A 24,722-nucleotide genomic window follows, 5' to 3' on the forward strand; every position below is an offset into this window, starting at 1 on the left:
AGTACCTAGCACAGTGCCTGTTGAGTAGTAGATGTACATGGAATATTTGGTGAATATATGAAATGAAATATGTCATCTAGTCCCAGGGTGTTGATGAACTGAAAGAGACAGTATTGGGTAATCATTTAGTGTTTCAATGTTTACATTAATTCACCTGCATCTAATACAAGGAATTAATTTGGAAAAATCCAAAATAATAGCAACTCAAACAAAATATTCATTTCTCTCTGTAAATGAAGTCTGTATATAAGCAGTTTAAGGCTGGTGTGGAGAAAATGTGACGTTATTAGGAATCTAGGCTCTTTCTAGATCCACTCTGCTACCCTTAAGGTGTAGCGCTTGACATGGACCAAGTTGACTGCTGGAGTTGAGCCAGCACGTCCAAGTTCCAGGATAGTAGGCATAGGAAAGTGGAGAAGGGCACACCCTTCTGTTTTAAGGAAACCCCCCAGAAGTTGCATATGTTGCTGTTTATGTTTCACTGGCTAGAGTCAGTCCTGTGGCCTTATTTAGTTGAAAGGGAGGCTAGGAAACAGTCTTTTCTCCAGGCTACACTACGTCCAGCTAAAAGCTGGTGTCTGTTGCTAAGGGAAAATGGGAGAATGAATATAAAGGACCAAGCAGTCTTGAATTAGTTGGCTTTGCAATCTATGAATTTGAGTACTTATTAGCTGTGTCATGTTGGGTAATTCACTCAGCCTCTCTGAGTCTTGGTTTCCTCACCTGTAACATTGGCATAATAATTGCTTCTCCTTGTCGGGTTATAGTGAGGAACAAAGATCATACATGTAAGGAGCTTAGCATAGTGCCTGGAAGATAATAAGCCCTCAGCTGTTGGTGGCTCATTCTTAGTACCATTATAAAGCCATCTAAGGTTCTATTCTGAGTTCAGTTCCAAACCAGTTAGTCTGGCAGCAGTAGAAGTTCTGGACACCAAGTTTCTTTGGGTGAAAAGTGTTCAGCCCCCTCTCCTTCTGCTCCTTCTGCCTGCTTTATTCTGGTGGGTAGATAGGCTGGTGAGAAAGTTTTCTTTGAGAAGAGGCTCCTGTATGTTTCAGTGTCCTGCTGGTGCCTTATGCACTAGCTAACCAAAACACAGCTGGTAGGTCTAATTTTAGGTTCACAAGTCTTGCCGGTTGTCCTCTTTAAATTCTGTTTTACATTCTGAACTGTGGGAAATTTTTATAGAAGCAGAGGGGAGGCAGGGGCAATACGCTCTTTATTTTCTGGTTAGGAAATAGCCTCCATTTTCTTTCCAGTAGGTAGTCATGGGGAGAGAGATTATAGACACCCCTCTGTTGTTCTCTCTGTCCTTTGGGTCAGTATGAATGCTGGTGTAACCTGTATTGAGTGGTAAACTCTGACTTCACGTGCATGAAGTATGAAAATACTGGTCTTCAGCTGAGGTTATAAAACTAAGACAATCTAGAAACTCTGTCTGCTGTTGGATTTTGAGGCTCTTTACAGTGATGAGAGTATAGTAAAAATAGTTATTGAGTGGTTTTAGTTCAGGTGCTTTTCACTCATTGTTTCCATTGACCTCAGTACAACTCCCATAATACACTGTGTTACTATGATTCTCATTTTACGGATGAGGAAACTGATGCTCAAAGAGGTTGAGTTTTTTGGTAGGTCACCTAGCTAGTAAGTAGGAGGACTAGAGTTTAATCCCAGGTCGATGCCAAAGTACATGTTCTTTCCACCCCCATGTTGACTCTACTCCCCCATTTAAATTATTCCCACTTATATCTAAACTTTAAAGTTGTACTAACAGTCTTCTGATGTTTACCTTCCATATGAAAGTATTTAATAGATACTTTCTGAATATTCTAAAACTGTTTCTTTTCTACCTGAAATTTTCTTCCTAGATATTTTACAAAGTATTTTGATTAATAACAGACTGTTTAGTCATTTTTTTCTGTTCATCCCTTCTCTAGCTCAGTACTTGGTACTTAGTAGTGCCCCAATATGTTGTTATTCAATTAATAATAACAACAACAATGATAACTAACACTTACTGAGAACTTAGTATGTGCCAGGTTCTGTACTATAAGCTTCCTACATGTTACCTCATCCAATTTTTACCATAGTTCTTTGAGGTAGAGTATTAAGATATTTTTATATAGTGTTCGAAGTTAGTAGCATGATGATTTTTTCTTTGATTCATTCAATCAGGTAGAGTATTTGGAGCAGTAGGGAATTTACCAATGAGTAATTCTAAATTCCTGTTTTCTTAGAGCTTATATCGTATAAGCAAAACAGACATAAGGAAGTTCAACAGTAAATTATAGTTCAAATGATGATAAGATAAATACTAGGAATAACAAACTAGGGGAAGGAGGAGGAGAATGACTGGGATGGGGGAAGGAGTGGGGAGCTATTTAAGGCTGTGAGGAGGAGTTGTTTGAGTGACTTGGGTAGAGTTAAAGCCAGTGATGGGAAGCTCTGGGGGCATAGTGGCCCAAATGGAAGGAATGACCTGTGAAGAGGGTCTGAGATGAAGTGAGCTGCTGGGAGATAAAAAGGATGGCTGGAGGATAACTTAGTAAGGGTGGAGATGAGGCATTAGTAGTTGAGGTCAGATTACCTAGTAGGTTGTGATGAGGACTTTGGATTTTATTCTCAGTAGCCACAGACTATTTAAGCAAGGGAGGGAGGGATGTGACTTACATTCCTAGAATTTCACTCTGGTGAAATTCTGTGTGGAGGTGGATGGTAGGGTAGCAAGAACGAGAATAGTGCTGTTGCTTGGCCTGGGGAGTAGTACCGGTGATGAATGATGAAGAGTAGTTGGAGGTGGCATGTGTTTTTGAATTAGCTTGAGAAAGACTTGGTGATGGGTTTCTCAGAACCAAAAATGATTTCGGATCTGAGCAACTGTATAAAGGTAGTTGCCTGACATAGGAATGGACTTGGAGCTGGAAAAACAAGTACCAAAAAAAAAAAATATTGGTAAAGAATTTTTATATATGACATGGTGATAAAGAAATTCAGTTTCGTTTTCTTTTGACAAGGCCTTAGCTTTCTGATTTGATTCCTTAGGAGGACTTGTATATTCTATCTTTTGGGCCTTTTCCACTGTTTCCCCCCAAAAAGCCTTTTTTGTAAGGAAGTTGTGTTGTTTTTTTTAAAAGCATGTTATCAACACAAGGCCAGTGGAATAGGAAAAAAACCAAAACAGCCAGCCAGTATTCTTTCTGAATGCAGCATCTTCTGATTTTTTATAATACAGAATTCAATATTTAGGAGCCAGTTTAGGATGTTTAAGTGATTAACATTTACAGTTCTATGGACAAATTACTGTTCTTTTGGTGCCCAGCTGGTTATTGGCATTAGATTAGACTAACTCCCATAAACCTACAGAGATACTTCTTGTCAGGAGACAAAAGTCAAGAGACACTTCCTGTTCGGATGCCGCTTTCACCTACCATATTCCACCTTTGTTTCCATTCCTCACACATTTTCAAAGGACGTTTACATTAAAATGAACTGTACTACTTTTTTGTTTTGGGGGTAAATGGATGGACATATGTTTATGAGGTGTACTCAACCCCTTTGAAGAGAGACATCCCAGGTTTTTGGAGTTCAGATACAAAAACCCTTAAAGGTATAAAACCTTCAGAGTGTTACTTCCAGGGATAGCAACTTCAGATGCCTGCAGGGAGTGGAAAGGTAGTGGAAATGCAAGAAGCAAACCCGGTAACCGGTAACCGTGGCAAACTGGAGAGAGCGCGCCTGCTGTAAAGTAGGTAGCTGCAATTGGGAATGGGAGCCCAGTATAGTCCGATCTTTCAGATTTTCAAAAGAAGCTGGAAATCTTTTCTGTTAGGTCATATCTCCTGATTTTTAAATGCTGGCAACTTATTTAAAATTCCCAGTATGCTGTGTGGGATAACACTCTATAAGTCCAGGGGAAAAAAAAAGTTCTGTAGGCTGCAGGCTACAAATCTGTAGATTCTGATTTGGTCCATTTTCTTTCTTCACAGATTGAGAAATAGAAATCCAAAGATACAAAATGACTTTTTCCAGGCTCACATAGATAGAGGCGGAAGTAGGAGTAGAGCCTGGGTGTTTTTTCTCTGGATGCAGTTGTCTTAACATGGAAAGTTAAACTGTTTTGGTACTCAGAGGAAAAGTAATGTCTCTTTCCTAAGAAAAGTGCATGTACATTCTAAATTTTGTATACAGTTTTAGGGGTTTTAAACTCCCTGAAATCTGTACATAAACACCAGGTAAAGAACTCTCTCTTGTACCTGCTGGTTCATATGTTTGCAGTGTAAAGGGAACAGTGCCCCAGTATTTATTTAAGCAAACTCACGTAGAGAGGTACTGTAGAAGCTGTAGGTCTGTCCTCCCTTGCTCACTCCCACCTTTGTGTGTTCTAAATCTTAGACAGTAGGACCACCTTTAGCTAAGTCCAAGACCCTTCCTATTACTCTGCAATACCAGTCCCTCCAATCATTTCTTTTTTTTTTTTCCCCAAAGACTTTATTTATTCATTTGACGGAGAGAGAGATCGCAAGTAGGCAGAGAGGCAGGCAGAGAGGGGGAAGCAGGCTCCCTGCTGAGCAGAGAGCCTGATGTGGGGCTCGATACCAGGACCCTGAGATCATGACCTGAGCTGAAGGCAGAGGCTTAACCCACTGAGTCACCCAGGCATGCCCCTCCAATCATTTCTTTCAGGTCTTTTACATACGTATATAGCATCCATGGAGAGTAACAGTTCTGCTTTTTTTTTTTTTTTTCTAATTATATTTGTAGTAGGTATCCTTTTGCAAGTTTAAAAAAAATCATTATGTCTTGCCTTGTATACAGGCACAAAACAGATCTGCTTCATTCTTTTTATTTGCTAGATTATATTCCACACTTTGCTAATTCCAGAGTTTACTTAGCCATCCACTGTTAATGGATGTTTAGAATGTTTCCAGTTTTTTCGGTACTGCAGACAGTGCTACCATGAATATTTCTGTGCGTGCCTCCTTGACACAGGAGCTGGGTTTTCTTTAGGGGATAAAGAGAGAAATGGACTGGCCAGGCATGTGATTTCAAAAGTAGCTCCATCATTTTGTATCAGCAACATATGGGGGTCCCTAGTTTCTCCAAAGCCCTTCATCAGTTGATATCCCATCAGAACTTTTTTTCAAGATGATTAAGAAATATCTTAATTGCTAGTAAGTTTGAGCATTTTTTTACATCTTTTAATATGTATTTTAGCCATTCTGCATTTCTGTTATGTTTGGATTTCTTTTGGGCTTATTTGACTTTTTCTTTTCTTTTTTTTTTTTTAAAGATTATTTATTTATTTATTTTGACAGAGAGAGATCACAAGTAGGCAGAGAGGCAGTCAGAGAGAGAGAGGAGGAAGCAGGCTCCCTGCTGAGCAGAGAGCCCGAGGCGGGACTTGATCCCAGGACCCTGAGATCATGACCTGAGCCAAAGGCAGCAGCTTAACCCACTGAGCCACCCAGGCGCCCCTTATTTGATTTTTTCTTATTTATAAGAATTCCTTTCTGTATTTCCTTATGTGTTGTTGACACCAGCCTCTTCTGTTGTATGTATTGTAAATCTTTTTCATTTGGATAGTTCTGATCCTGGTTTTGATCCTGACTGACTTGCTTTGTGATTTGGCCGGGAATCATTTGACTTCCACAGAGCCATTGTTGACCAGTGTAAAGTGAGAACACACCTCCTCTTAGTTACTGTGTAATTGCGAATTGCCAGTGTGTATGAGTCCTGTGATTTGTAGGTTCCTCATTTGATTTCCATGAGCCATTTTCTCAGCTGTAAAGTGTGAATACCCTAAGTTTTTAGGTTTATCCTGAAATGCCAGTGAAAGAGCATATAAAAGTGCTTTGGAGAATAAAGAATAAAATTTCAAGTGTAAGGCATTTTGTCCTTTCTTTGGCTTTGTTACAACTCGTCCCTAGGAGTTGGCTTTTGTAAAGCATGCTACATCTTCACAGATTAATCAGACTCTGAGAGGTGGGTGTCACAACATAACACTTGTTTCTTTTTATTCTACACTCTTTCAGGGCAGGAAAGAGGTGTGTAAACAAGATATGTTTACATTGAACTCCTGTGTTCTTGGAAGGTATGGGGTGGGATGGAGGTGGAGAAGAGCGCTATCAGGAGACTCGGAGTTCACCACCCATAGTGCTGGCGGCGAGGGCTGGCACAGTAGAACCTGAAAATTTATGGAACCAAATGTCTATAAGGTTAGAATTAGCCGCCCTTTGGTACTGTCATGGTCCACCTCTCAATTAGAACACAGGTTTCAGAGGCAATTGTTCTATTCCACCACAGTAGGGAAGTATGAGAGTGTAATTTCTGACCCTGGTTATTACCTTCTGGCCGATGACTGCCTTTTCAGACAGATAATTCACTAAAACATAATAACCACCCTTTGCTCTGGGGACACTCAAACTCAGAGACCACCTTAGACCTAGATAACCCTGCGCCCCTGCCCTATGCTGCATGCTTTAGAGGGCCCTTCCTGTAGAGGGCCGTGCCCGTCCCCTTCTGGACTACTCTCCAAGTACCCAGGACCCAGGAATTACCAGACAAAATGTCTTGAACCTGCTTTCGAGGCCTGCAGAGTCTTTTTCTGAGTCTGTCTTCCCAAAGATGGATCAAGCCATTAGCCTCTCCCCCTGATGTGTGCATTACTAGGTCCTGGGTGTGGCCAAGGGTGCCTACTTAGTACACCCACAGCTGAGGTGTACTAGCGTGACATCTGTATACAAGGCTTCTTGAGGTGCAGAAAGTGTGTGGGGGAAAGAAAGGAGGTGAATCTTCTGGGGCCAGGGTCTTCCACTTAATACTTTTTCTCCAGCCCTGCAGCTATTGGAGGCAGGTCTGCCCAGGGAAGCCTCTCTTTTCTGACCATCTACTTATTTGACGAGTAAAACAAAAACAAAAACAAAACAAAAAACACTGAGAATGTTTTCTTCACCACCCATTTTAGACACTGAGTATAGCTGACTCACCAGAGTTAATCTCTGAGAATAATTCTCAAAGCAGGGGTATGGGTTGGAATGGGTGAATTTCCTGAAGGGAGAATATCAGTGCATCATCTTCTGTCTCTCCCCGGGTAGGCAGTGCTGCTGATGCTTGGTGAAAAGGAGGGAGGATTCTGCTGACACACTGTATTTTTATAAAAGAAGGCTAAGGTTTCCCTTATCTCTCCACACAAGGCACATCTGCCTGCAAACGTGCTGTCTGCTTCTGAGGGATGCCTTCGTCGTTCTGTTTCTTTTCTGAATGTTTTAAGGCACAGTTTTGGTGCATTCCTTTCTGTTCTCTAGAGCCAGGGGGGAAGTCATAATATATCAGGGCTCTTGCTGAAGAGCTTAAAATGGGCGCTGGCAGCTGGGGTGTGGGGGAAGAGAGCTTTCCAGAGACAAGTGACCTGCTTGTTCAGCCAATGAGAAGCAGGTTACAGAAATGATATCACCAGACAGGCTTTATTGTCTGATCATCTCATAAAAGCAGGATTGTGTCTGGCAACTTAACCCTTTTTTAGGTACATCAGGTCTCACCCACTCTCTGGTATGTGACCTCCAGATTCTTTTTCCCAGCTGTCTGCTTTGAGATCACAGAGATTAAAGATTTAAATTGGTGATGAAATTTGGAGAGTTGTAAACCACTATTTTAAAACTACAAACTATTAAAATTTAGAACCCCAGCTAGAATGGGAATGTCAGCTATGCTGTGTTTGGAGAGCATATCTAAAGCAGATACCCATCTAGTCATGTTACACCAGGCTTTTGCTGGATAGACTTGGGAGAGAAAGGGAGTTAGAGGGAAAACAAGACTGAGCCTTTAGTCTATTTTAATCTACATAAAGGATCTTAGTAAGAATTTCCTATTTTAGAGGAATTGGAATTGGTTCTGCAAATTTGGAAAATCGTACTGATTCTGAGACCAATTTTGAGTAACATATTTGTAGTGTTTGTTTATATTGTACCTGTTGATTATCCTTTCCCCCATAAAAATGTCAGTCATTTTACTTCTTCATGCTTCCTTATCATCATTGCTAAGATGCAGATGATGATCCTACCAGATCCTACACAAGAGTAGAGATAAGAAAATAAACTAATTTATATGATTTTGGAATGTGCTACACATATGTATCCTAATTAGGTCATTCATGTCTTAAGATTGCGTATTCATTCACTCATTTGTTCGGCAGCCTGTTTCAAAACCTTCTTGAAGCTGGGCACAGACACAGAGATAGAAGCTATAGTTCTTACTCTTAAGGAGTTTAAAACATTTTGAGGCAGATAGACAGTAATAAAAATGTCTCAGGAATCTGTTGCATATACCGTGTTCCAGGTCCTTTTCTGAGCACCTTAAGGTGTATTAGTTCATTTAATCTTACCATAACACTGTGAAGTAAGTACTGTTATCAGCTTTGTATTACAGATAAAGAAATAGAAGCATAGAGAGGCAAAGTGACTAGCCTAAGATCACGTAACCAGTGGTAGAGTTGGGACTTGAATCCAGGCTGTGTGGCTCTAGAGTGTGTTCTCTGAATCTCTCTTTACCAGTGCAGTAGTTACTAGCTGTATATAGCTTCGGAGGACTTGAAATGTGGTTTGTCTAAACTGAATAGTGTATATGTGAAATACACACTGGGTTTCAAAGACTTAGTATGAAAAATGTATCTAATGTCTCATGTTGAAATAACATGTTGCAGAGATAATATTTTAGATATACTGAGTTAAGTAAAAATCTATTAGAATTCGTTTCACTTTATTTTTGTGGCTACTAGAAAACTTAAAATTACCTTTGTGGCTTGGATTTGTGGCTTACATTTCTCTTGGACTGTTCTACTCTAAATTGTTATAATACAGGGGTACCTGGGTGGCTCGGTCAGTTAAGGATCTGCCTTCTTTGGCTCAGGTCATGATCCCAGGATCCTGGGATTGACCCTGCATCAGGCTCCCTGCTTGGTGGGGAGTCTGTTTCTCCCTCTCTCTTGGTTGCTTTTCCTGCTTATGCGCACACATGCTCTCTCTGTCTGTTTCAAATAAATAAATAAAATCTTAAAAAAAAATCATTGTAATGCAATAATTATAAGAGGAGACATTTGTTGAGCACTTCCTATGTGCTACATACTGGGCAATACCTTGACACTGTTCCACTTGAGCCTCAAAATAACCCTGTTTATTATTCACATTTTATAGAAGGGACAGGAGGTTTTGAGAAAGTCTGTAATTTACCTAAGGTTAATCCACGAGTTAATGACAGATCCCAAATTTGAAACCTTATATGTCTGACTCAAAAACCTATACTCAACCGGTACACTGTAATACTATTTCCAATTAAATCTTTCATTTTCTTTGTTTTTATTTCTGTAAGAATGTTTAATACTGCATACTTCTGTATTTGGTATGTAGAAGTTTAAGTTAAAAATTACTAGGTCATAAAATGGACATCCTAGATAAAAATCTCTTTTCGGAGGCTCGGCCCTCACTCAGTGAACAGTCAACAGTGAACAGTTGAACCCTGAGATGAAGCAGTGAGTCAGCCTATGCAAATGGCATTTAATTTTCATTCTAGTAGTTCTGTCAGGTCACTGGGCAATTTATGCCCCGACCCTCTTTGTCCAGTAGAGAGAGGAAGATGGGCAGTGCAGCTTTCCTTAGTCATTTAGTTCTTTTGGCTAATAAGAAGAAAAAATTGCTTTCCATTGCATTGTCCCATGAAATGCTGTTTGTGTTTGAGAGAGCATCAAAATTCTGTCTAATGATCCCTGTCTTTTCTTTCTTTCAGAGCAAAGACTCAGGCGGACTAAAGGCAGCTATGATAGAGTTGGTGGAAAGGTTGAAGTTCAAGAGCTCAGATCCTAAGGTAAGTATTGTTTTGGAATTGATTGGTATTGTGTTTCGTTCTCCTTGAGCTAGGTTTGAGGGATATTAGTGATCATCTATCTGAACATCGCATCGAGATCTAATTAAGCCTACCTATCAGAAGCCATGTTTTAATATGCCTGGAGATAAGTCATCTGTTTTTTCCCTTCTCTATGACTTACAACGTATAATCATTGTTTTCCCTGAACTGCGGACAAGTGCATTTTTAATCCTCCTGTAACGGGCCTTTGAGACTCCTGTCTTCTCTGTCCATTAAACTCAGTCAAAGGCATCCAAGGTACTGATCATCTTAATGGGGACTGGAACAAGCTTCAGACCCATCCAGTTGGTGTTCACCACTAGTGTCTTGTCTCTCTCCTACTTAGAGGAACCAGTGGCCACTGTGAATGCTTTTGTCTTCATGACCTGGAGTGTGGTCTGGGAAATGGTTTCAGCTTCCTGGCTTTCTTCGAAATATGTTGGGAGCTATAAGACTGATATTCTGGGAGACTCTCTACCAGGGTGGGGGTGGACTGGGATCTGAACATAACACAGCTTCCCTTTTCCTACCCGGAGACCTCCTGTAGCACTACTGGTTATTGGTCCCAGCTGGCTCTGCCTGAGAGTCAAAGCCTTTCACAATCAGATAGGGAAGGGAGCACAAATTTGTTTGACTTTTTGTATTCCCACCCCCCCCTTTTTTAAATTTAAAGTCCTTTATATTGGGAAAAGACTAGCATTTCTTGAGTACTCACTAAGAGAGCCAGACACTGTGCTAGGAGCCTTACATATCTTTTTTTAAAATTGTGGTAAAATATACATAATGAAATTTACCACTTTAACCATTTCTATTTATTTATTTATTTAAGATTTTATTTATTTATTTGACAGAGATCACAAGTAGGCAGAGAGGCAGGCAGAGGGAGAGGAGGAAGCAGGCTCCCCACTGAGCAGAGAGCCCGATGTGGGGCTCGATCCCAGGACCCTGGGATCATGACCTGAGCTGAAGGCAGAGGCTTTAACCCACTGAGCCACCCAGGCGCCCCTTATTTTTATTTATTTTTTATTTATTTATTTGACACAGAGAGATAGATAGATCACAAGTAGGCAGAGAGGCAGGCAGGGGTAGGGGGGTGGGGAATCTGCTGTTTGCATTGGCCGGGAATTTAACCCCAGCCTCCCGCGTGGCAGGCGAGAATTCTACCACTGAACCACCGATGCTAACCATTTTTAAATGTGTAGTTTAGTGGCATTAAGTATTCCTATTGTGTCCTGCCTTCATCACCACCTCCATCCATCTCCAGAACTTCTTCAGTCATTCCAAACTGAAACTCTCTATCCACTAACTTCTTTTCCCCCCTCTGCTCTTACATACTTGTGATTTTTTGTAACAACCTGGTAGAGTAGCTTATTATTCCCATTTTATTGATAAGGACACGGAGGTTTAGAGAGGTAGGGCCATTTGCCCTGACTGTAGTATAATTTAGAGCTGGGATTCAAATTGACTTCACTGCCTGTACTCTTTCTTTTATGTCACATTGCACACCAAGCACTGGTGTTCATCTCCTTTCTACCATCTAATCACCTTGTGCCCCATTTTTCTAATCTGAAGCACTATCGAGGCAGACCCACAATGACAGCCTTTACAAAAGGTGGCTTCAGTCTTCATTCTACAAAATAACTTTCTCTTCATACAGCATTGAAAGCATTGGGACATTGGTCATATTTCTTGTCTTCTGGTGTAGTTAGAACTCCAGAGTTAGAGAGTATCTTGATAGAAAAAAATTGGTGTAACCTTTATCAATTTTCTTAGCTCAAAGTAAAGATTCCTGGTATAAGTAGTTTTCCTTTAGTGAAGATGAACTAGTTAATTATTAAGGATTACTGAAAGCTTTTTTTTTTTTTTTTAAACTGAGTTTTTCTGGTTTCTGGGGCAAAACAGCTATCGTGAAGGAGACAACCGTATTTTCTGTTTCTGCCCCACCCATATGCTTATAGGCAGTGAAGAGCAAGAGGATGTATACAGATTACACTGAGTGGCTTCTGTGCATGATGATAATACAGGTAAAGTGCTTTGGGGTCCTTTATGAATGCATAGAGTGCTTCTAATAGGAAACTTGCCAGAGGTGAAAAAAATTGAATGATCCCATGAGAACAGCTTGTAGAAACCTCAGGATTTTCCCATGGTACATCATGAGCTAAAGAATATTTCTTAGGACCAGACTTGATCTTGGATATGTGCATACACACTCACCTCTTTTCTCTTCTCTCTATCTTGTTCTGGAGTATTGCTACCAGTCTCCTTTATTTTCAGACCCTGTTCTGGTCTGCCATATGCATATACTGTATACCTGTAGCCAGGTTGAGGAAGGACTAAGGTAATTGCAGAATGACTGCGAGATCATAAACAGGGCTGGGGAGTGGGGTGGTGGAAAATGGGACGCTATATACATAATTTTTGCAACAAATAATTGTCTTCCAAGGGAAGTTTTTAATCTGTTCTGCTTTCCCTCAGAACTCCACCATCCCTTTGTTAAGTTGGCCTATTTAAGAAGGGCAGAATCTCTCAGGCTTTATGACCTGTCTTTTCCAGACACAGGAGCTTTTCATAGAAACACTGATTTGAGCCATGAAGCACTGAGCACTATCTCTGCCTCACTTCCTCTAGAATTCCCTAAAGCATCACAAAACTTCATTAGTCCAGACACTGAAATCTATTGGGGACTGAGTTAATGTTTACCTCTGAGTTTTGTCAGAGAGGAGTGGAAGATGACTACATTAACCATTTTTTAAAATTAGGAAATAATATATGCTTATAGATTAGAAAATACAGAAATCCATGAAGGAAAAGTCAAATGGCTTTTCCCCAAGCTAACCACTATTATTAACAATTTGGTGTGTAACCTTCTAGACATTTTTCCATGTGGAAATATACTTCTAAGATATTTTATAAGAATTATACTGCACTTATGGTTTCAGTACATGGAATATTTTGGACATTCTTCTATGTCATTGATTATCAATTTTTCTTAATGAGAAGCCTCATTTTGTCCAAAATATTTGTCAGGTGCCCTTTTTTCTTCCAGAACAGTTGTTCTTAACCTTTAGTGTTCATAAAAATCACCTGGAGGACCTCTAAACTGCAGAGTGCTGGGCCCACCCCCGCAGTTGCTGATTCAGTGGGTCTGGCGTGACTAGAGGTTGTGCTGACCCTGGTGATCTGGTGTTGTTCCTTCTCTTTTGTTTTGATTTTTTTTCATTCCTTTCAGTAAATAATCAGAAGAGCCCTTGTAAATAAGTTTAGAAGGAGCAGGGGAGAGGAAAGGTATCCTGAGGCTGCCTGAGAGGGCAGGGTTCCTGCAAGGCCCAAGAGAGTGAGAGGAGTTCTAGTCGGGATTTTCGAGGACGATCAAGGCTCATGCCATGGGACAGGAATGGGTTGAGTTATAAAACCAGAGGAATAGCAGGAGACACCAAATCCCAGCCACTAGGAGTGAGCCTGAGAAGAAGAACAGAGCCAGCGGTGGCTGGGAAATAAGGCACAGGTTAAGTTGTGTACGTGCATGTTGCTATGGTGAGCCCTGTTTTAAAGGATACATATCTCCAGGGATTAAAACTTTCTATATAACAGAGAGAGTATTTTTTAAAAGATTATTTATTTATTTATTTGACAGAGAAAGAGAGAGAGAGATCACAAGTAGACAGAGAGGCAGGCAGAGAGACGGGGTGGGAGTCGGGGTGGGGGTCAGGGTGGGGGAAGCAGGCTCCCTGCTGAGCAGAGAGACTGGTGCGGGGCTCGATCCTAGGACCCTGAGATCATGACCTGAGCTGAAGGCAGAAGCTTAACCCACCGAGCCACCCAGGCGCTCCTAGAGAGAGTATTTTTAATACCAATCTTTAGTTTATTTAATTGAAAGTAGTCTTTTAAATAATAAGACATCCCAATGTGTGTGATATGGTCCAATTTATAAACACTTTTTTTTTTGGTCATACTTTTCAGAAACATTTATTGTACCAAGTAGGGTTTTTGTTTGTAGATTTCTTATATATATGCTAGACTTTAGGAAAATTAAAAGATGTAGTTAATCAGGTATGTGTGTATACACGTCTGTGTCCATTCCCGGGATTTTTAAGAAATTGAAGGTATTCTGGGTTACTTACAACTCTCCTGTGAAGTGACTGTGCTGTTATCTTTCTTAGTATACCCAGAGGATACAAGCTCGGAAAGCATATTGATTTCTTTCCCTTCCTTCCCCCTGCCCAGCCTCTCAGAAAGCATTGAACCAAAAACATAACATGCTAAACTCAATCCAACTAATGTCTCATTATGCAGTTAATAACAGCCACTCTCTCTATTAGTATTGATTCCATCTAACATGTGCTGTTCCTTGTTTCCTATGGCTTATGTGCTCGAAACGAACAGAAACACAGCTGTGTATCATGAAATCATACTAATGTTACGAGAAGTTAATTCTCAAGAAAAGGGCCTTAAACTCAGGTCAAGTGGCTCATATTATTCTCTCAGATTGGAGTGGGATTAAAGATGGGACTTAGCCATACTAACACTGCCTGAAACATATCGAGTTGTTTTTTTTTGCCCTGTATTCGGTTTCTAAAGGTGTTCTTACTTAAGTTTAAAACAAGAGAGTTGTCTAACAACATGAAATTAAATAGATCTGAGAATTATTTTATTTTTATTTAGCATTTATATAGCATTTTATAACTGCAAGAGAACTTTACAGTCCATTTTAGTAGCTGATATCATTGACATGGAACATAGCCCAGTCCTTCACTCTCCTGTGCTAATCAGACTCTTGTTAAAATGATAGGTTTTAGGGTGCCTGGGTGGCTCAGTCAGTTAACTGTGTACCTTTGGCTCAGGTCATGGTCGGGGTCCTGGAATCAAGCCCTGTGTCAGCCTCCCCACTCAGAGGGTAGTCGGCTTCTCCCTTTGCCCCTCTCCCTGCTTGTGTTCTCTCTCTCTCTCTCTTAAAAAAAATGAATAAAATCTTAAAAAAAATCTTTTAAAAAATAATAAAATTTTTATAAAAAGACTCAATAAAAAATGATAGGTTTTGCATGTACAAAGAGTAATGGATATAAGCAAAACCTATTTGAATTCTTGTTGTTAGTGTCCTGTTGTTTCCCAGGGAGAAGCCAAGCCTCATGCTGTCCTTGCCTTGCCCCAGGACAGAAGTGTTCTCTAGGACAGTGTTTAAGCACCCAACTGAAGCAGAGAATTGAGCTGCTTCAGTTATCAAGTTGATTCATTTAAAAGTGTTCCTTTGGTTAGAAAGTTAATAGAATTATTGACCTATTTGTACACTTTTCCTAAAAAAAGAAGTTGTAAATAGCATTCTTGAAGGGTGTGCATAGTGTTTTGTTTTATCTCTGTGCCCTCAAGCTCTAGTCTGGTGGGTACTAGATGATGTAATAGTAATAGATATGCACGGTAATAGATGCGCATTATCCAGTATAGTAACACTGTGAAAGGAAATATTATTTGTCCTGTTTTATGGAGGAGCAATCCAAGGTTTAGAGGGGTTAAAGAGCTTGCTGGTAAGTGACGGGACTAGGACTTCACATGTGTCATACTTCACGTACTTCCCCTGCCCATGATTGTTGAACCCATGGATGAGTAAATATAAAGATATGTATGTGCTGCCCTCCTTAGCAGTATGACTCTTCACTGACTATTTTTCCCTCACATTCTCCTTCTACCTGCCTTTACTGGATACTGCAGCCTCCAGGGTCCAGGACTGGAGAATGGCCTTTTCCGACAGACAGTATGGGAGGATGGGGAGAGCCGTAACAGCCCAGAGCGTTTAGCACTGGCTAAATGGAGAACTGAGGCTGGTGCTTCGGTCGTTTCCCATTAGTGATGGAAGACACCAGATGGGAAAGTACCTGTGGTGTCTCAGGCCCGAGCCATGCTCTGAGGCCTGGTATCCGCCAAGGACCAGATGCAGCCCCTTCTCATCCTCTGTAGACACTTGGGCGGTAGAAAGAAGAGAAATAAGTTCTTTGCCCTCCTTCACCATCCCCTGCCTTTATGAAAACAAAATGAAACAACTTCCCGTTTTCCCCATCCTCCAATTATAAAAGTAATACATGCCATCTGTAGAAAACTGTGGGACAAACAGACTTGTGTATAGAAGAAGAAAAGAAATCTGCTACCTGTAGTCATTTGTAAACTTTGAGTACCTCTTTTTTCAATTTAATTTAATCTTATTTAAATTTAATTAATTAACATATGGTGTGTTGTGAGTTTCAGAGGGAGAGTTCAGTGATCCATTAGTTGTATATAGTACCCAGTGCTCATTCCATCATGTGCCCTCCGCAGTGCCCATCACCCAGTTACCCCATCCCCCACCCACCTCCCCTCCAGCAACCCTCAGTTGGTTTCCTGTAGTTAAGTCTCTTATAGTTTGTCTCCCTCTCTCATTTTGTCTTACTTTATTTTTCCCTTCTTTCCCCTAAGATACTCTATTTTGTGTCTTAAATTCCACCTATGAGTGAGATCATATGATGATTGTCTTTTTCTGACTTACTTCGCTTAGCATAATACCTTCTAGTTCCATCCACATGAATACCTCTTTTTTTAAATGCAGATTCTTGAACCTCACCCAGAACATCTAATTTGGTAGTTTTGAGACTGCTTTTTTAGTATACAGCCTTGATGATTCTAATGCACATGGTCAATGCATCACACTTTAAGATACATCTATGAGAAAACTGGTTAATATCATGGTGCTTTGCCTTTCAAATAGAGAAGTAGTATTCTCTCTCTAGATAATTATTGTTCTATGTGTGTGTGTAAGTATATATACAATTAGATAACTGTATGTATTTTTGTATGTATAGACATGCATACATAGTTTGTATCCTGTTTTTTTTCACCTGACATCATCCCTTATAAACATTTTTATCATTTGAATTCACTTCAGTCTTTGAACTGCCGCTTGGAAAACTAAAATCCCGAAGGCCAGTCTGCTGTTATTACCAAACGGAGCTTTTACCCAATATGGCATTTCTGTTTTCTTCCTAATTGCATAAGCACACTCTGAAGTTTGTTTTCCTCAGACATGCCAGTCACAGTCTAAGATTATTTGGGTACAGTGGAAATTTAGTTAATGCAGTCAGACACATAGTCATGAAGTCAGCCCCCAGCTGTCCCTTTGACAACGTTCCCACCGCTCCCCACCCCCAGGGTGTCTCACAGGATGGGATTAAATGAATATATGGAGGGCTCAGTGGGAAATCTGAGGCTGTCTCCCATCCCCCGCTTTACAGAAGAGGAAACTGAGGTGCCCGGAGAGAAGCGTTCCTGCCCGAGGTGACGTGACCCAGGCAATAAGGGCAGAGCTGAAGCAGGTTGATGGTTTTTAGGACTACAGTTCTACAGTTCTGTAGTTTTCTCAATAAAGAGAAGTTTTCTGTTTGGCAAGGATGTGGAAAAATTGGAAGTGGTACAGTCACTTTGGCAGTTTCCCAGCAGGTTAAACATAGAGTTGCCATATGACCTAGCAATTCCATTTTTGGGTATATACCCAAGAGACATGAAAACTTGTCCACACAAAAACTGGACCCCAGTGTTCATAGCAGCATGAGGCGTACCACCCAGACTGTGGAAGCAAGCCAGCAGACGACTGGGTAAGTAGGAGCTGGTCTAGCCATACAGCAGGCCCCTGTCTGGCAGGAAGGAAGCGCAGTGCGGATACATGCTTCAGGAAGGCTAACCCGCGAAAATGGTGCTCAGTGGAAGAGGCCATTCCCAGAAGACTACATACTGAGTGATTCCATTTGTGTGACACGTCCAAAATAGGCAGATTTCTACAGGTAGGAAATAGACTCGTTTCCTGGGGCTGAGGGAGATGGAGAGATGGTGTGGGAGTGACTGCTAAAGGCCATGGAGTTTCTTTTTGATGTGATGAAAATAAAATGTTCAGACTGATCATGGGGTGATTGCACAACCCTGGGAATATACTAAAAACCACTGAATTGTGCACTTTAAATGGGTGAGTTACATGATACAAGAATTACATCTCAGTAAAGTTACTGAGAGAAGGTGAGAGATTTCTGTCTGAATCACTTTTGTTAGCTCTTCACTTAAAGTTCCTCAGAAGGTTAAACAGAGTGGCCATGTGACCCAGTAATTCCATTCATCAGTGAATAGTCTGTCTTTCTCCTTTCTTCCAGGCAGGGATGAGGGGCAGAAACCCGATGTTACCTGTCAGGGAGAGGCAGTGTTCTACAGTTATTACCCGCGTGGGCTCTGGATTAGATCGTACCTGGTCAGATTACCTCCAGTGTTGACAACCAGTTCTGCCTCAGGCAGATCCTATGCTTAATCTCTTCAGGTCTCAGGTTTTTCATTTCTTCTCGGCTGTGAAAGGGGGGATAATGGTACATGCTTCATAGGGTCGTTAGGAAGATTAAATGAGATAATCCATTTAAAGTGCTTAGTACAGCCTCCTGACCGGGGTGGCTGCTGCTAGCTTTCTCCTAGTCCTGAGATCCAGCCCCGCTTCCAGCAGGAGGTCAGGATCCATGGACACAGCAAACCCACTCCCATAGTTCAGGAAGTCTTTGGATCCTTGCAGAGAAAAAGAAGCCATGAAGTTTACAACTAAGTAGATTCTGGGGGCGCCTGAGTGGCTCAGTCGTTAAGCGTCTGCCTTGGGTTCAGGTCATGATCCCAGGGTCCCATGGTCCTGGAATGGAGCCCCACATCAGGCTCCCTGCTCAGTGGGAAGGCTGCTTCACCCTGTCCCACTCCCCCTGCTTATATTCCCTCTATTGCTATCTTTCTCTGTCAAATGAATAAATCAAGGTCTAGAAACTAGATTCCATACTTTGATCAATTAACACTTCCCAGGATTTGTGACACTTTAAAGGACCACTGCTTCCTCTTCTGAGTGATAATAGCGTACAGATAAATTGAGTTAAATCTCCAGAGTTGGAGCCCGTTGGTCTTGCTGCTTGGCTGGCTGGCTGACTCTGGGTCTTGCGTAGCTGCCTTGCCTGGGGTTAGTTCATTAGCTCCATTGCCGGTTCAAGTTAAGGCAAATATATCTGCCTTGGGAGTTTGCAGCTGTGTGTCCATATATTCCCAACAGAAACAAGAGATCAATGCATAGAAGCAATTATGTTTATTGTTAGGAGCAAACTCTCTAGTTAGCAAAATGGCCTGGTGCCAAATTAAAAGAAAAATAAATTAAGAGTCACAAAAGAAAGTAAGTGTCACATTTAAGAGACACATTAGGAGATATGTCCTCACTTTAAACACCACTGAGATTCTTGTTCTCTTCCTGCTTCTCCTGCAGCTTTACCCTTTGGCCATCCTCTTTCTACCGGGGCACAAGAGCTCTTAATTGAAGTACTGTACAAATCAGCTCTAGGCAGTTTGATACTAGGGTAGGCATGGTTTCTGAGCTGCCTGGTGTGCTGGAGCATTGTTAGAAAGCAAAGGGATTGAGCTTTAAACAGCTTAATAAAATTAACACATTGTGATGTCCTTCTCCCCCTGCTTTAGCTCCTGTCTGCCCTGACAGGAGCCTTGGTAATACACTCTCTGCCAAAGCTTGAAAGGCTTGTTACATGACCAACATGGACAGGGGAGTGGAGCTGTCAGGGCTCCCCCAAAGCAGCCACACTTCATGTTGCCAGTGCAGGATTGTATTTGACATTTAATTTAGGAGCCTGGGTGCCTACATATAAAACTTAGTGTGATGATAGTGATAAAAACCACCCAGACTTTTATTTAAGGGTCTCCTCCTCTCCTGTCTCCCTTCTTTCCCTTTTCCTGCTTAACCTCTCATTCAGTTCAGAAATAAAACTCAGTCTGCTCAAGGAAAAAGGTGTTTTCTTTGATAACTTAAGGCTGAAGTGACAGAATGCAACTCTCAGTCTACCTCAGGTCTGTATGTAGATGTTTGTTTGTATATATAAACAGCAAAATTTGAGAATCACATCTCTCCTGACTGCGTTTAGCCAAAGGACAAAATCCATCTGTCTGCGGAGAATGTCCATTCAACCCAGTGATTTAGTTGATGACTATGCTTTGTTGAATGGCTTCTGTTTACTTCTGTGGCCAGTGAAATAGAGTCTTTGATAGCTCCTTACTTCCTAACTCAACCTGATTAGCTAGACATTATAATCTCCATTTTACAGATCAAGAAACAAAGATTGAAGAGGTTTAATAACTTGTCTAAGGCTAATGATGCCAATAAATTGTCTTTCTATGATTGCTATATAGAATTGTTAGTAGTTGTAGGAGATAACTAACTTTTACCTATGGAAGATGGGTTGGGAATAGTATACCAATAGAGCGTTTGTTCAGACTTTCAGAGAAAAAAAAACTATTGAGTATGGCGTGCTTTCTTTTACTTCTATGGTGGAATAGCTCAGATCTTGGAATCAGATGACCTGTCCCTCTTGATTTGTCTGAGCCTTTATTGTCATCCATAAGCTAGGCTAATCATATTACACTTTATTACTAAGTGCCCTGAAAACGGGAACTTTTGAGGAGGAGATAAAAAAAATAATGGAGGATTGGGCACCTGGATGGCTCAGTTGGTTAAACATCTGCCTTCAGCTTCAGGTCCTGATCCTGGAATGGAACCCCGCATGGGGCTCCCTGCTCAGCAAAGAGGCTGCTTCTCCTTCTGCCCCTAACCCCACTCGTGCTGTCTCTCAGATATGTAAATGAAATCTTGAAGGAAGGAGGGAGGATGGTTAGCATGGCCTTTGGGGGCCCAAAAAATACTTTAGCAACTGTAGTTAACAAGCCCTGTGGTTCTTAGGTAAGCATTGTTAGCTGCTCCAGTAGCTAACAGTCATAGGGTTTTAGTTTGCAGAAGAGAGACATATAATAGAAGCAGGTTGGGAGTTTGAGGGGCTGACTATACCTATAGACTGCGTGTGGCAGCTGAGGGGCAGAATGTGATCTATCCGTCCTACACTCTGTTCTTTGCTTCTCTACTGTTGAAGTAGACTGTATCTGATTGTATCAAACTAGAAAAGGCAAACATTGCTCCTTGACAGCCTGTGGCCCTTCACGAAGACTGAAGCAGGGAGCCTCTGGTTGACTTCCTTAGTCTTCATGCCTAGGTTCTATGAGAAACTCTTTCCTGTGTTCCTTTGGGAAATTAAAATCTGCTCTCCCAAGGTTGTAGGCTTGCTTTCTTTAAGAAAACGAATTGGGGAGTCTTTATCTGTGAACGCTCAGTGGATACTTGTGAAAAGCACAGAATAAATGTCCATGGTTCCAGTTACCTGGACCAGCAGAATTGTTCTGTTGATGCTCCTATGTGCCCAGAGAGTAGTGAGTGCTTTTTATGTATTATTTTGTGTAAACGTCACAAGGTCTATGAGCATATTACTACCTCTGTTTGCCAAATAAAATTTTCATTTTTCTGAGCTTCAGAAGCATTGAGTTACAGCAGAGTCAGCACTCACACCTCTGTCTCCACCACAACAGACTCCCTGAGGTGTGCCATTTAGACAGTTGTAGCAAGGAAGACTGACACCCGCACCCCAGCGCCCTTTCCTGAGCGTTCCTGGTGGAGCGCATTGTTTGGTTTCCATAGTATGCAAATAGCTGTGGCTTTGCAGGGCAAGTGTTCGCATAGAGAGGTGGAGTGAAGGTGGAGGGGTGAGTCTTGTTCTAAAATTGCTCTAATCTTCAGCAGGTAATATAGGCGTGCTTTGTGTGTTCAAGTCTAAAATGCTTAAAAATAGTATAATTTCTGTTTAGTTGCCCCTGAAACTTTCCATGTCAGTTCCTACCTCCCACTTCCTACAGGATAATTTCTGAAGCACAAGCTGTCTTTCTGGCTTATGCACAGGTTAAGATGGAAGAAGAGCAAGAAAACAAGGTGAAATAGAAGTTCTCACTCGTCTTCCTGTACAGGCCCTGGGTGTCGCTGGGGACTGCTTCTGCTTTCACATTTCTATAGGGGAGGTCACCCAGAATTATTTTCCTGTTCATTCAGGAAGAGTGGTGCTCAGAAGTCTGTGATTGCTTTCTTTATTGCCACCCCAGGGTCGGGTAAGAAGACAAGCATCCAAAGCACAAGCAGTTGTATCAGTTCAAAGGGAGCCTTGCATTCCTGTTGCACTTTTCTCTGGTGAGTCCAGTTCAGTGCCACGACATGGGGTTCCACATCGAGTTGTCATAGCAATAAAGTCATAGCCACTGATAGCGCAAATAGGAGGGGATGCTCAGCAGGGATGCCACGACCATAGCATCTCCATCTCTCACAGGAAGGGCTGGTCCGCTGTCGGCTGTGACCCTGTCTCTTTCAGACCGCTGGGGACCCACAGTCGCTCTCTGCTTCCTAGCTGATTAGCAGCTTCAGTTCAAGTGTTTGTTAGGATCCTTCCAGTACAAAGCCTTTAGGAGGCAGTCCTGAGCCTCCAGTGCTGCGTGTCTGTATGCACGTGCTTGTTGCGTGTATGTGTGTATTCATATTTGTATTTGGGGATGGAAAACCATGAAAGGGAGGAGATTCAGAAGAAGCATACTACAGGTTCATACGCATGAAGCTATTAAAGAAAAGGAGTAGTTAGGCTCAAGGACCAACGTTTATAGTCTTAGGAAGAAGCACTCTGGCAGAAATAGAGGAAGGCTGGAGTATTCTGAATGAAATATGGGCTCCTACCTGAGTTGAAGGTACAGGCCAAACCAAAGACTATGTAAGATAAAGATAAGGTCTAAACACCAAGGAGGAGATTGGGGGATCACCCAGCATCTCTTTGGGACTTACGGTTTTATTCAGCAAATTAGAGGTGTGAGTGACAGTGGGAGTGAGCTGAAAGGCCCTGGGGCAAGGGGGCAGGTGGAGCTAAAATGGAGCATTTGGGTCTAGAGACCAGGTAGAGATATCCAGTGGAGAGTAGTGGAAGAGAATGCAGAGAAGGGGGTGTTCACAGACACAAGGGCAGGCTTCTTCAGCCAGTGTGGTGGAGAGGCAGATGTGGCACGGCTCCTGACGGTTTAATGTATTGACCGCCATTTCGTGCAAGAGCTCAAGAAGAGATGTCTCACTTTTCCAGATGCTAAGTCAGGAGACATGTTCCTGGTGGAGAAAGTAAAATTTACCTCCAGAATTTAGAGTCTGGGCGATTTCCTAAACTGTGGTGGTGGGGAAGGCAGGAAATAGGTCAAGGTCTGAAGCGAAGACATGGAAGAAAAATATTGTGGTTAAAAGGAAGCTTGTGTAGTCAGGCTGTGTGGGTGCACATTCCAGCTCTGCCACTAACTCTGTGTATGAATTTGGGCAGGTTTTTCATCCCATCTGAACCTCAGTCTCTTCATTTATAAAATTGATAGAATAATAATTGTTACCACTGGGTATCATGACGATTGAGGTAACACATGTGGAATGCTTATGGTAGTACCTGCTATCTGGGCACTCAGAAAAGGCAGCAGTGCTAACAGTGAGGAGGTGGGAGAGGACTCAGTTTGGGCCTTCATGGTTCAAGTAAGAGAAGAATATCCAGGCAGAGACACACATCAAAAGGAATTGTGAGGCTGGAGGCCTGGAGAGAAAAATCCAGGTGTAGGAGCCATCTCTGTGGAGGGAGGAGTTGAATCGTACAAGTGGGATGAAATTACTTAGGGGGAAGGTGTGGAGAGGAAGTGGTTTGGGCCCCAGAGGACATTTGACAAGGTCTGGAGGTGAGGGGTGATGCTGCTGTCACCTTCTGTGTAGAGGCCAGGGGTGCTGCTGCGTATTTCACAAGGCACAGGACATTTTCCCTATACCAAAAGCTATCTGCTCCAAGTATCCGTAGTGCTGAGGTTGAAAAAATCCTGGTTAGAGGAGTTTTTCCTATCATAGTCTGTAAAATTGTAAAGGGATGGAGCTGATAGAAAGAAAGTTTGTAAAATTGTAGGGATGGAGCTGATTGACAGAAAGCCAGAGAAGGCCAGGCTCACAGAAACCCTGGAAGGAAATTAAAGACTGAGGGGCATCAGTAGTGCTAAATGCTACAGACAGGTGAGTAGTGAGATTAAATAGAGTTGGCGACCGGTAGACTCTTCACTGGTGTTTATGACAGCAGACTTTATTTGACCTTCCAAATAAACTTGGTGGTTAAAGGTAGGAGAAAGGGTAATTGCTTGATAGAGTAGCATCGTCAAAGGAAAAAGGTTATTTTATTCTCTTTACACTCATTTTGTGTCACCTTTAGAATTTCTAAGGCAGATTTCTCGTCCCCCAAAGCCGCTCTTGTTTTGGCGACAGTTGTGATTAGAGACAAATCCAGACTGGTGCATTAATTGCTCCAAGAATGCAAAATTTATGCAGTTGTATCATTTTAGAGATCAAAGAAAAACTGGCTTTTCATGGTTAGTAGCTCAGGAGCCTGAGGGTCTGAGAGATTCAGTGATTTGCCCCAAGTTACATAGCTGGTTGGTTCCAAAAGACAGGACTGACTAACACTCACGGCCTCTGACTTCTCATCCTGAGGGTGCTCCTCTGCGGAGTTGCTTTCCGGTGGTCTAACACTGCTTCTCAGGCGCTCAGTTTCCTTTTCAGTAGCAGGGTGCTCTGTGGAGTGGTTGTCAGCTCGCTGACCTGGAGCAGGGCTGACCTGAGGTGAATCTTTGCTCCATAGCTTACCTGCTGCGTGGCACTGGCCAGGTGACTTCGTCGCTGTGGGCTTCAGTTTCCCTAACATAAAATGAAAATATCATTAACTATCTGAATGTTAGATGAGAAACACATATGTAATAGCCCTGGCATACTGCCCACACATGGTGGCTCTTGATATTTTCATTTCTTTATTCATAAGGCCCTGTCTTTGTCACGGATTAGAGGACAAGAGAATGTCCAGTGACGGAATCAGGCCAAAGTTAGG

The 24,722-nt window shown here is 41.9% G+C and overlaps 1 protein-coding gene and 1 non-coding gene across 5 annotated transcripts in view; one reads left to right on the forward strand and one right to left on the reverse strand.

Annotated features, from left to right (window-relative positions):
• The window catches only part of TRIM44 (tripartite motif containing 44), a 106,319-nt gene that overhangs the window by 12,453 nt on the left and 69,144 nt on the right, over positions 1-24,722 (forward strand). For 3 of the 4 annotated variants that reach the window (XR_004288970.1, XR_004288969.1, XM_032356459.1), the window contains exons 2-3: positions 9,778-9,855; positions 11,853-11,918. Coding sequence is in view for 2 of the 4 variants with exons in the window: in XM_032356459.1 (XP_032212350.1) it covers positions 9,778-9,855; positions 11,853-11,918 (144 nt within the window). In the remaining 2 variants the exon portion in view is untranslated. The remainder of the gene's footprint in view (positions 1-9,777; positions 9,856-11,852; positions 11,919-24,722) is intronic. The other variant, XM_032356460.1, reaches the window with a different exon arrangement.
• Positions 11,005-11,075, reverse strand: TRNAG-GCC. The gene has a single exon. It is a non-coding gene; the product is annotated as a tRNA-Gly (tRNA).

This window comes from Mustela erminea, chromosome 9 (assembly GCF_009829155.1).
Source record: "Mustela erminea isolate mMusErm1 chromosome 9, mMusErm1.Pri, whole genome shotgun sequence".
NCBI lineage: Eukaryota > Metazoa > Chordata > Mammalia > Carnivora > Mustelidae > Mustela > Mustela erminea.